This window comes from Paroedura picta, chromosome 2 (genome assembly GCF_049243985.1).
Source record: "Paroedura picta isolate Pp20150507F chromosome 2, Ppicta_v3.0, whole genome shotgun sequence".
NCBI classification, from domain to species: Eukaryota; Metazoa; Chordata; class Lepidosauria; order Squamata; family Gekkonidae; genus Paroedura; species Paroedura picta.
In genome coordinates, this window is record NC_135370.1 from 29204993 (window position 1) to 29217718 (window position 12726).

The 12726-nt window shown below is 45.9% G+C and overlaps 1 protein-coding gene across 3 annotated transcripts in view; it reads left to right on the top strand.

Moving 5' to 3' along the window:
• PDE1A (phosphodiesterase 1A) overlaps positions 1 to 12726 on the top strand; it is a 198924-nt gene that overhangs the window by 133019 nt on the left and 53179 nt on the right. For all 3 annotated transcript variants that reach the window (XM_077319537.1, XM_077319536.1, XM_077319539.1), the window contains exon 2: positions 7935 to 8048. In XM_077319537.1, the coding sequence (XP_077175652.1) occupies positions 7935 to 8048 (114 nt within the window). The remainder of the gene's footprint in view (positions 1 to 7934; positions 8049 to 12726) is intronic.

Below are 12726 nucleotides of genomic sequence, written 5' to 3' on the forward strand. Positions count from 1 at the left end.
ATTCCCTGGGTATGCAAGAAAGGGCCACAAGAGCCAAGCAAGGACACAATCCCTTCTGCCCACAAACTTACAATCCAAATAGATAAATAAAGACATGGGACTGGTTCAAACATGCATGTTTATTGCTTGGGGATAACTTGATGTGCCAGTTGGCTTTATGAGCTATCATGGGCGGGGGCGACTTCACACTAATCACTTGGCATTGTGTAAAAATAAGTCCTGAGTAATCAAATGATGAGAAATGGGTCTTCTCTGTGATCTCATGGAGCTGTCTTCTACTAAATCCGATGATTAGTCAGTCAAGGTCAGAATTGTCTGTGCAGACTATTAGCAGTTCACTTATTCATTCATTAACCTTTATAACATCCCAGAATATTGCAAAGTATGTATGGCAGAGGGTCAGAGCAAGAGAAAATAGAAATAGACAACACCAAAACAGATAAAACAGTAATACACTAAAAGTGCTTACTTCTGGCTATAAGTACTTCAACTAAAAATGTAGTGACCTCAGGGGAACGATCATGTAATAGTTACTGGAATGCACTTTCCTTATTTACAAGACTTATGGAATGCAATAAAAGGAAAAATTCTTTGTGGGGAACCTTATGAAGCTGGCAATCTAGATCGGGCTTTCTCAACCAGGGGTTCATGAAACCCTGGGGTTTCTTGATGGTCCTGGAAGAGTTTCCGAAATGGGTGAGAGTTAATTTTTTATATATTTTTTAAATATAGGTAAAACATTTATCAGGTGATATGGTCATATATAGTCATGTTGATCTCCCACCCCCTATGGCCAATGATGGGCCTGGAGGGGATGTGAAAGGGAGGGGCCCTGGGTGGGTGTGTACACAGCTATGCTTCCTCACCATATTCTGCATGATTACACCACTTGGTGTAGTGGTTAGGAGTGCAGACCTCTAATCTGGCGAGCCAGGTTCGATTCTGCGCTCCCCCACATACAACCTGCTGGGTGACCTTGGGCTCGCCACAGCACTGAGAAAGCTGTTCTGACCTCACTCACCTCACAGGGTGTCTGTTGTGGGGAGAGGAAAGGGAAGGCGACTGTAAACCGCTTTGAGAATCCTTTGGGTAGAGAAAAGCGGCATATAAGAACCAACTCTTCTTCTTCTTCTTCTTCTTCTTCTTCTTCTTCTTCTTCTTCTTCTTCTTCTTCTTCTTCTTCTGGGGTTTTTCGAAAGGTGGATAATGTTTCAGGAATTTCTCCATGGTAAAAACATTGAGAAAGGCTGATTGATGTGTTGAGTTGTATCCAATGAGTTTATAGAACAGAAACATAAACTTTCCTGAAATGGGACCTGCTGATATCTCCCCACTAAGACCTTTGATAGGAGAACATTCATAAAAGCTCTGCAGTGGAAAGGGTTATTTATCTGGATTCTCTTCAAATCACATAAATGTCTTTTTTTAAACTAAATTTTGGAAGTAATGAGCCACCCTTCCAGCCTGAATTTGTAAACCAGGTTATTAGCAGCTCTCCAAGGCTTCTGGCAGAGGTCTTGCACATCACCTGCAAATTAAGATGATAGATATTGAATCCTACTCTGCCACTGAGCCACAGCCCTTCATGTATGGGGATTTTCCCAGTGGATATCAGTGGAGGCAAGAACAGTATTCCTGCACAGCATATTCTCCTGTCCCTGTTGAACTTACCAATAAGGGCAACTCACACATAATGTTACAATGCTGGTTTGGATCCAGACAGGGGATCTCCACAAACATCCGGAAACAGTTCCTGATAGTTAGAGCAGTTCCTCAGTGGAACAGGCTTCCTCGGGAGGTGGCGGGTTTTCCTTCTTTGGACGTTTTTAAACAGAGACTAGATAGTCATCTGACTGAAATGCTGATTTTTATTAACTTAGGCAGGTTGTGAGTGGGTGGGAAGGAAGGGATGTGTCAGTGTTGGTCTCTTGTGGCCCTTCCTTGCATACCCGGGGAATTGCTGATCACCACGGTGTGTAGTAGGTGAATTCCTTCCAGGCCAGGCTGGACTCTGGAGATTTTTGGTGGGAGGTTCACTTGGGCATGAAATTGGGGTCACTTTGGGTAGACAGGAAGTTGTAAGTTCCTGCATTATGCAGGGGTTTGGACTAGATGACCCTAGAGGTCCCTTCCAACTCTGTGATTCTATTATTCCAGCCATTGTGAAGGAAGGAGCTGAAGGCATGCAGCTAGAGAGAAGAAACAATGCAAATCAGCCTCCTTCCATCTGTATAAATCCTCCCTCGGATCCCAGACTCTGTTTTCCTAAGACTCTTGTTTTCTGAAGACCTTTGCATAGCATGTGTGGACCAAAAAGAGTACTGGGACATGGTCAACAAGGCTATTGATCATCTGCCAGAGCAGGGCACAGCATGGGGAGCTGTTTTCCAGCAGTCAGTGGACCGCCAGGACCTCGACTCTCAGAGCCAACCCTCTTGCAACCAAGGCACATGCTTTGTCAGCAAGTAGCGCATTGTGCACCAGCCAGCTGGAAACAGCCCTGGGAGGTGGCAGATAGTGCCTGCCAGCAGCTGTGAGTCTCTAAATGTCAGTCCTCTGCCACCTGGAAATACAAGCCCACCAGACTGCCCCAGTGGGGCAGGCCATGCTCAGTGTCCATCCAGCCTCTTAAGGAGGCCCCTGGGCCAGGCAAGTCTGGTAACACAGACTCAGCTTGCCCCTAAAGCTGCTCTGCCCATGCCTAAACCGCCAGCTTTCACAGAACAGAGATACATAAGCAATTAAAGAAAACTCAAACAACCCTCTAGCATGGGCCCACCTTGCTAAACTGGTAGGGTGGGGAGCAAACCACAGGTCAATAGAAAGAGGGGCTTAGCATACGGGGGGGGGGCTTTAAATAAAGGGCCTGGCTTGGATTTCTTCACCTGCCCAAACACAGCACGGGGCTGGCCAGGCCAGACATGCGCCCCCTGGTCGGCCCATGGCTACGTGGGACCTTATTGCCGTCAGCTAGTCTGCCTGCTCTCCTTCGGCCCTCCCCTCCCTAAGGCTGCAAAGATGCATCCAGCGGTGTGTGGCAATGCTGCCTTGGGTGTTTAAGGAGCTGACAAACTACGTGGGGTTCTTCTATGCCAGAGTAAAACGAGACTGCCAGGGCATTCAAGAGAGCTTGTCTAATTTTTTTTAATACTGCATATAAAGAAGTTAATCAAGTTTATCAAGTACTGAGCTAAGGTTTAAAGCAGTCTTAGTGGATGAGCCTTGGGGCTTCACTATTTTCAATTAATCATGATTTTATGTGTCACGACTGTAGCTTGCTTTTTCACACAAGCGGCAGAAACGGAGAACTAATTTTCTCAAAGGAAATTAAAGGGCCACTAAAGCTGGATCTCACTGAAATGCATCTCTTTGTCCCCAAGCTTGTATAGTATTAATATGTGACCAGAAACCTACTCATAGCGGAGTGAATGAAATCATAGAATGATTCTCACCTTTTAAATCCCCCCCAATTTATTTTATTTTAACAGTAAATAGAAAGAATCCTGGACGGCACTTCAGAAATGAAGCGAATGGAAAACTTAGAAACGTTTAATGAAGGAAACTATTTCTGGGTTAGGAGTCATGAGTCTTGGTGTTCAGGTTCGTCAAAGAAAGCTATTTCCAGAGGTTGCCCCAGCTAGTTTAAGCCAAGGCCTATTCTGCACCGGAGGTCTTTCCTTCTGGGCAGGCTGCCCCGCCTCTTCCCGGCTCCGTACAGGGGAGCCTTCGGCCCGCTGCCCCTCGTCCACCCCAGATTTGTGCCTTCAGATGAGACAGCCAGGGCGGCGAGATTCAGCCATGCTGCGGGGTAGTGTGAGCCTTTTGTTTGTTTGAAGAATATGATATTATATATATATATCAATGCAATACCATGTTCTGCAAACAAACAAACAGAAATGCTCCAGGTATCTCCTTGGCACTGCGCAGCACTGTGGAGCCACCTGGGGTATTTTTTGTCCCTTCTGGGATGCTGTACTCATGGCAACAGGTGGGAAGGTGCCAGGCCAGGACTCTTCCCTTCTGGACAGCCTTGGAGCAGGAAGTGCACTGGATGCACCTTTGCTCTCCCATCATTTGGCCGGTAGAGTGTGTGTTTGGGGGGAGGCCTAACATTGAAGGCCCACAGGCCTTTCTTCTTTGATCAGGGATTGAAGCTTAGAGCAGAAAGCACGACCACCCTTCTTTCCGCTTCAAGCCAACATAGTGCGGCAAGAGCGTATTCAGCAGGATTGGCATTTGAGTTTTGATGTCTGCACTTGCACAGGCGTCACCCGATTGTTTTTGTTTCTCTGCAGACCTGGGGCTTCCCCCGCGGTTTGTTGAATTGCCTACGCTTTCTGTACCTGGCCCTGCTGTGCAGATTACTTGATCTACACTCTGAAGCCCAGTTCAGAATTAGTTATACGAGAAATTCTTCCAAAGGAAAGAAAGGTCCCCCTCCAGAAAAACTTGCCCGTTAAGGACTTACTATAATCCAGGAGCATGGTATGCTGAGTGCATTTGAGACGAAAGAAAGGGGGACAGAAGCATTTGTGTTCAAGCCACTGAAATTCTATCAAGAAGGTGTAGATCTTAAAATGGGAGGTTTTTGATATCTTCGTATTTCCATGAGCTTTCATGGCTTCCAGTTTGTACCACTATACCAGTTTCTTCCCTGGAGAAGAGCCTAATGCTGGGAGCGATCGAGGGCAAAAGAAGAAGGGGGCGACAGAGAATGAGGTGGCTGGATGGAGTCCCTGAAGCAGTTGGTGCAAACTTAAATGGACTCCAGGGAATGGTAGAGGACAGGAAGGCCTGGAGGATCATTCTCCATGGGGTCGCGATGGGTCGGACACGACTTCGCACCTAACAACAACAACCCTGTTGTACCTCAAAAACTGTATCTCCTCCTTTCCCCCTGGCTTTAATGTCCAGACCATCACTACATGTGAATTTTTTTTTAAAGCCCCCAGATATTTATATAAATGACAGACAGACAGAGTACCTTTATTGGCATAAAACTGCAAAGCATAAAACGAAAATTTCAAACAGTTCCAGATGTAAAATCTATCGTAAAAGATTTTCATTTAAAATTGCCAGGAAAAACTTTGCTACTTTTATAATAGTTGCTGAGTCCCTTACATTTAGTCTCATTTTAATCCAGTGTTTCTCATTAACACAGCTGAATTTCCATTTCTTCAGATAATTAGCTAACGGGCGACGTAATACTTCAAGCTTAGGACACGGCAGAAGTATAGGGTACAACGTGTCAGGGACACTACATCCATGTAAACAGTATCTCTCCTGAGATCCTTGAGCCTGCTCAAAGGCAATATGACCGTTGAAGAATCTGTAGGTGAATTTCCAAAGTCAAGAAATACAAATAACTTGCCTAACCCTAACCCTAACCCTGGAAGGCTCAGTTACATGTACTCCCTGTTTTTAAAAGCCAAAACTGGAGGGTCACAAGGAGAAACTGTACCTGACCAAAATAGACAAATGGGAGTGCTCAAATTCCTGTTATCAATAAGAAATGATAACACCGAAGCAACGGCGCATGTTGTAACGTTCAATAACTCGAAACCCAAACAATGGAAACGCCCGTAACATACACAAACGTTCAGCTACGGTTTGTAGAAACTTTTTTCCAGAGGACGGGCCGGTATGTAAGCCCCTATTTATTGTTGGCTTAGAAAATGATCACTGCTTTGTACTTGGGTACCATGTCCTTTGAGGAAGCACGTCTACTGCATCTGAACAATTGTAGAACATATTCCTTTGTGCATTGAGCACACACAGATTCATGCCTCTTCTTGTGTCCCGTATGCTGCAGGACCGCTTTCATCGTGAACCAGCCATCCCACTCAATATCAGAGATGGTTTAGTTCTCACTATAATGGTGCCTTTAGGACAATACTTTTACTTTTCCCCAGTTGCACTGGGAGGCATGCACCATTGAGCAGAGTTGAAGCATGCTGCCTGACTCTGGTATCGATTGACCTACAAACCGTAGTTTGTTGGGGACGTGTTTGTGCTAAACCAGGACACTAATGTTTGGTTTGTGCCTGGCTGACAAACTGCGGCTTGTTACGATGCCTGAGTGCAGAGATCCCAGTTTATTGGACAGCGCTGACTACATCTGTTTCCTTAATACAGAAGGGGTATAATAGAGCAGGGGTAGTCAACCTGTGGTTCTCCAGATGTCCATGGACTACAATTCTCATGAGCCCCTGCCAGCATTTGCTGGCAGGGGCTCATGGGAATTGTAGTCCATGTACATCTGGAGGACCACAGGTTGACTACTCCTGTAACAGAGCAACAGAAAACCTTGCCTCTCCATCTGTATTCAGCTACTATTTATTTATTTTATCATATTCGCTTAGTTTACATGCCACCCCTCACTGCGACATCTTGCGATGGTGTACATGGAACTGTAGAACTAGTACATTTAACACATGTATAACAATATGAAACAGAAGGCATAATGAACATGAACAGGCGGACAGCAATCAAATTTGGGACTTTGCACACAGGGTAATAGAAGTTGAAGAGTTGGTTCCTATACGCCGCTTTTCTCAACCAGGAATCTCAAAGTGGCTTACAATTGCCTTCTCTTTCCTCCCCCCAAAACAGATTCCCTGTTTTGTCGTGGGACTGAGTGGGCCCTGATATTACTGAAGAAGAAGAGTTGGTTCTTATATGCTGCTTTTCTATATCTGAAGGAGTCTCAAAGTGGCTTACAATGGCCTTTCCTTTCCTCACCCCACAACAGATACCCTCTGAGGGAGGTGGGGCTGAGAGGGCCCTGATATTCCTGCTCGGTCACAACAGCTTTATCAGTGCTGTGGAGAGCCCAAGGTCACCCAGCTGGTTGCAGGGGAGCGGGGAATCAAACCCAGCTCACCAGATTAGAAGTCTGCACTCCTAACCACTACACCAAGCTACTCTCATTCTGCTGCCCCAACAGATACCCTGTGAGGGAGGTGGGGCTGAGAGGGCCCTAATATTACTGTCAATCAGAATAGCTTTATCAGTGCCGTGGCAAGCCCAAGGTCACCCAGCTGGCTGCATTTGGAGGAGGAGCAGGGAATCAAACCTGGCTTGTCAGATTAAAAGATGCTGCTCGTAACCCCTATACCATGCTGATTGGAGTAGAACAGGCCAGAAAGGGTTGATAACAGTTGGGCAGCAGCTTTAGATTAGGGTGTGTGGAGTGTCAGAGTTGCTTGACAAGGGCCAGGTTGAGGGAGGCCCCTGGTGCCAGTCTCAACCAAAAACCTGGTGGAAGACCTCCATTTTGCAGGCCCTACAGGACTGTTTCTGTTCCGATAGGGCCTTGATTTCATGGGGGAGCTCGTTCCACCGAGTTGGAGCCATGGATGAAAAGGCCCAAGCTCTGGTGGGGGCCAAGTAAATTTCCTTTCCTATTACTGATGCTTTCTAGAATCATAGAGTTGTATATAGGCCCTCTAGTCCATCTAGGCCAGGGGTAGTCAAACTGCGGCCCTCCAGATGTCCATGGACTACAATTCCCAGGAGCCCCTGCCAGCATTCGCTGGCAGGGGCTCCTGGGAATTGTAGCCCATGGACATCTGGAGGGCCGCAGTTTGACTACCCCTGATCTAGGCCCTCTAGTCCAACCTCCTGCTTAATGCAGGCTCTGCCTAAAGCATTCATTCTGAGGATGCTCATTCTATCCTTTCTTCTCCCTTCTCTTCCTAACCTCCTCAATACTGAGCAAAACTGTACTTCAGAGACTTCAGCTTTTCCCAAAGGGAAACTTAAAAGACAGTGTGACAAAAGATCTTGCTTAAACCTTGCTTTTTTCCAGTTTGCCAATAAGCACAATGGAATCGGTCCATCGGCAGCGTTGTTACGCTCATGTATAGTCAAAGATAAACGTTGCACTTCATTTACCCGACTGTGTCATAAACTCTTTTTCTTCTCCTCGACAGATTAAGATGCTTAGTAAAGCAGCTGGAGAAAGGTGACGTTAACGTGGTCGACCTAAAGAAGAATATCGAATATGCAGCATCTGTACTGGAAGCCGTATATATTGACGAAACAAGGTACGTTTTCAAAAACATTGACTCCCATTTAATATTCAGACAGATATTCCTAAATCACATCATTTCTGCATAAGAAGGAATAACAATCCTAAACAGTTCTACTCGGAATCCTACTAAACTAAACAACGGGGCTTAATCCCAGGAACGCATCCTTAAGACTGTACTGTCATAGTCTTTTTGTGCTTGATTAATATTAATCTATAAAGTTCAGGGACATGGTGCTTTAAGACAAAACCCTGTCTGAGAAAGCCTGGTCCAATGTGTATGGAAGCAGCTCCCGATAGCAATTGCTAAACCAGAAACGGCCCTGGGTTTTGAATCTTGCCTCTGACATGACTTTAGTCGATGATATTGAGTAAGCCAAATTCTCTCTATCCTAAATGTGCTGATGATACCCCTGGCCCGGTTTATAAGATCATAAGGGATGAGCCTGTCTGAAGTGTCCTGCGAAGACTCCAAACGTACCACATAAAACCAATTATTTTCAAGTTTGCATGTAGACCTGCATTCTCCGTTCAAGAGATTAAAGGTAAAGGTAAAGGTATCCCCTGTGCAAGCACCAAGTCATGTCTGACCCTTGGGGTGACGCCCTCCAGCGTTTTCATGGCAGACTCAATACGGGGTGGTTTGCCAGTGCCTTCCCCAGTCATTACCGTTTACCGCCCAGCAAGCTGGGTACTCATTTTACTGACCTCGGAAGGATGGAAGGCTCAGTCAACCTTGAGCCGGCTGCTGGGATTGAACTCCCAGCCTCATGGGCAAAGCTTTCAGACGGTTGCCTTACCACTCTGCGCCACAAGAGACTCTTTCAAGAGATTAAGATACGTTTATTGGGAGAGCATGGATACTCCGTGTGGTTCAGTCAGGCAGCCAATGAATTATCGTTCCCCCTGCATCTTGGAAAAGTGAGCTTTTTCATTGCAATAAATGTCGAAAGCCGTCATTGCTGCCAAGCCTTGTACAAACTGGAGCGTTATTGAAACCATTTCACAGCTGTTTCCCCCCCCCCCCGTGTTTCGTTTTTTAAAACCGCTCTTAGATGGAGACGTAAGTGAAACTAGATCTAGTGCGAGACCAATTTTCAGTGTGTTTACCTAAGTTTTAAATTTCACTACTGTGACCTTTAACATTTCCTTCGGGACTGGATGTGCTCCGAAGCCCGGCTGCCAGGATGTTCGGTATCGCTCGGCTATAGAGCGTGTGTCTGGTCCCGTTTCCTTATTAAATTTAGAAAGGTCTGAGTGTTTCATAATTGAAGGAGCCAGCCTCGTTATACTAAACGGGATATACGTCATTGCTTCACGGCATGGTTTATATGCACATTACGCATCTGGCAGTTTTGAAATGAAGGGACAAAAGGCCCGGCCTGTCCGTGATTCATTACAACTTCTAGGGAGATGCGGCAATTAATAGAGTACTATCCAATAATTCTGCCTCATTTTCAGACTTTCAGCGCAATCCTATACAAAATTACTCCACACTAAGCCATTTTAAAAAGCCTCTTTTGGCGCAGAGTGGTAAGGCAGCAGATATGCAGTCTGAAAGCTCTGCCCATGAGGCTGGGAGTTCGATCCCAGCAGCCGGCTCAAGGTTGACTCATCCTTCCGAGGTCGGTAAAATGAGTACCCAGCTTGCTGGGGGGTAAATGGTAATGACTGGGGAAGGCACTGGCAAGGCCACCCCATATTGAGTCTGCCATGAAAATGCTAGAGGGCGTCACCCCAAGGGTCAGATATGACTCGGTGCTTGCACAGGGGATACCTTCACCTTTACCTTTAAGCCATTTTAAATCAATTAGACTGGAATAGCTCTGCTGAGGTTTACGCAATTAGGGCAGGAGTCGTTTATCATACCCTGTAGCCCAGTTTCATGAGACATCCGAACTGAGTCATTATATGAGAGCCGTTATGTGAATTCTGATCCATAAAAAGGGCAAATCTCAAAGCTTAATCTATCCTTCAATCTTGAAATCACTGGAGACCACCATGCACAAAGTAGTTCTAGTTTTAGAATCTTTTCAAGAAACTTCAGTAGGGGCATAGGTTAGGAGCGGACAGGCCCTCTGGCCCATAATTCTGATCCAATGTGATTATTCCTCGTTTTTATTAGCGTCGCTGATTAAATCAGTTTAGCAGATCAGTCCACACCACCCACCCACCCACCCTTCCTTCCATCCACCCGCCCATCCATCTATCTTTATTATAATCTACAGCTGTATAAAAATAGAACAATGTTAATTAAGTACCTAAAATGATCTCGCTTTGTATCATTCAACCTAATGCATCAGATAACTGAAAAGGTTAGAGGTTATCAGAGTGCATTCTACACAGGACATTACCTCAGCCTGCGTTTTCATAGTAGACAACGGGGACCGTAATGTTAATGCCTGACACTTGAGAAAAACATGAATATAAGAACCACTTTTATTTTTGATTTTTTGAAGCAAACCCTCTAACAGCTAAACAGCCCATGTTTTCTGGGTTTACGTAAGCTTCTTAGAGAAGGGGATGAAAAGAAACCCAATATTTTAGGCGTATTTGGGGAGCTTTTTTTGCTTGCCTGGATGTAACATAAAAATTGCCATTTACTTAGGAGGAAGGTCCCTTCGTTTAAAGTAGCGGTCCCAACCTTCTTGCGGTCGGGGACCGCCTCCGGGGGTGGGGGAGAGCCAGCGGCCCGGCCGCCATAGCTGTGTGTAAACGCGCATGAACAGTTGCCGCACATGCGCGTTTTCGCCAGAAGGGGGTGCAAATGCGCGTTTGCATCGCTGGCGTGCCAGCAGCCGTGCCTGCCTCTTTCCCCTCTCTCGCTGCGGGGGGAGGCAGCCACTGGCGGCCCGGTACTATGGCCTTCCAGGCCGCGGACCGGGGGTTGAGGACCCCCAGTTTAAAGGAAAGCTTTCCAATTGGAGACAAAAGGAGAAGTTAAATATGAATACATTAATTAAGAAAATAAAACTTTGCTTGGTGAAAGGATAGGGATAGGAATCTGAGTAGCCTGAAGAGCAACAAATGCTCTCAAAGAAAAAAATCCTCCCCCCAAATTTAATCTTGCATGAATCCAGATGGGGGCCTTTATCGGGTTACCAATTCCCACATCTTAAGTGGACTCAGACTCTGCTTACAGTCAAGAAGTACCAAATAAGTGGTCCACCAAAACATTTTAGAATGTTTTCATCAGAAAAAAGACTGCAAGCCCTTGAATCGCCTTTGGAGTTCATCTGTGGCCTGGAAAAGGGACTGTGAACCTTTAAACACCATTTCCCCCTCCATTTTTCCTTCCCTCCACTGAAACAAAATGGAGGATATGGGCACCCTTCTTGGGGACCCATAAAATTGGGCTCCCTAGTCCAGACTTTCTCAACCTTTTTACCATCGAGAACCCCCTGAAACATTCTTCAGGCTTCAAGAAACCCCAGAAGTGGCACAGCGATGCAGAATATGGTTGGGAAACCCACCTGGAGCCTTCCCTAGTGCTATTGTGATTTGAGAATATCAGAAAACTTCCGTATTTTTCAGGCTCAGTTTACCCAAACCCCAAAAATACTAAGGTTTCCCCCCCCCCCCAATACTCCACTTCCAACCTGCAGTGGCTTCCCTGTTTGCTCTGTAATGAAAGAGAAAGAAACAGCTCCGATTAGGGGGTCTATCAGATTGTGCATGGAGTACTGGGGGTGGAGGGAAAATAACTTTTTATCCCCAAACTATGCTACTAAAACTCAGGGGAGCAACTGAATTGTGTCGTAATAGAACTGGCAAAGACAATGAACAGTACCTCGCTCAGTGAATAATTAAATTGCGGTATTCACAGCCAGTGGATGTAGCAGTGGCCAGGAGCATAGATGATTAGACAGGTTGACTGGCGTGCCGGTCCTGCCCCTCCCCCCCTGGGCGCAGCGCTGGCTGCTTTGGGCTGAAATGAGCATTTCAGTCACCTACCCACCACCTTCCGAGGAAGCCTGTTCCTCTGAGGACCGCTCTAACTTTCAGGAACTACTTTTTTGCTTTTCCTGTATCTGTATTTCTCCAGGTGAAGTGTGCTTTTATAAAATAATAATAATAATAATAATAATTATTATTATTATTATTATTATTATTATTATTGTTGTTGTTGTTGTTGTTGTTGTTGTTGTTGGATTTATTTCCCGCCACTCCCCGTAGGCTCATGGCAGGTAACAATAGTCTTTGTCCCCATTAAAATACCCATTAAAAGACTTTGAAAACAACTCAACATGGCGGAAAAAACACCCAGTATTCCCGCCCCCTGCTATCAGAGCGGCAGGGAGAATGGGGAGAAGATATAACCTATTAAATTCAATGGGGGGGGGATGTTGGCTGTCATTTGCTGATCCCGGCCTCAACCAAAAACCTGGCGGAAGAGCTCCATCTTGCAGGCCCTGCGGAAAGTTGGTAAATCCCGCAGACTTCACTGTAGAATAGCAGGTTTCTCAACGCAGGATCGTGTTTTTCCTGAATAAACAATTTAGCAAACTTGCTCTTAAAGGTAAAGGTATCCCCTGTGCAAGCACCGAGTCATGTCTGACCCTTGGGGTGACGCCCTCCAGCCTTTTCATGGCAGACTCAATATAGGGTGGCCTTGCCAGTGCCTTCCCCAGTCATTACCGTTTCACCCCCCAGCAAGCTGGGTACTCATTTTACCGACCTCGGAAGGATGGAAG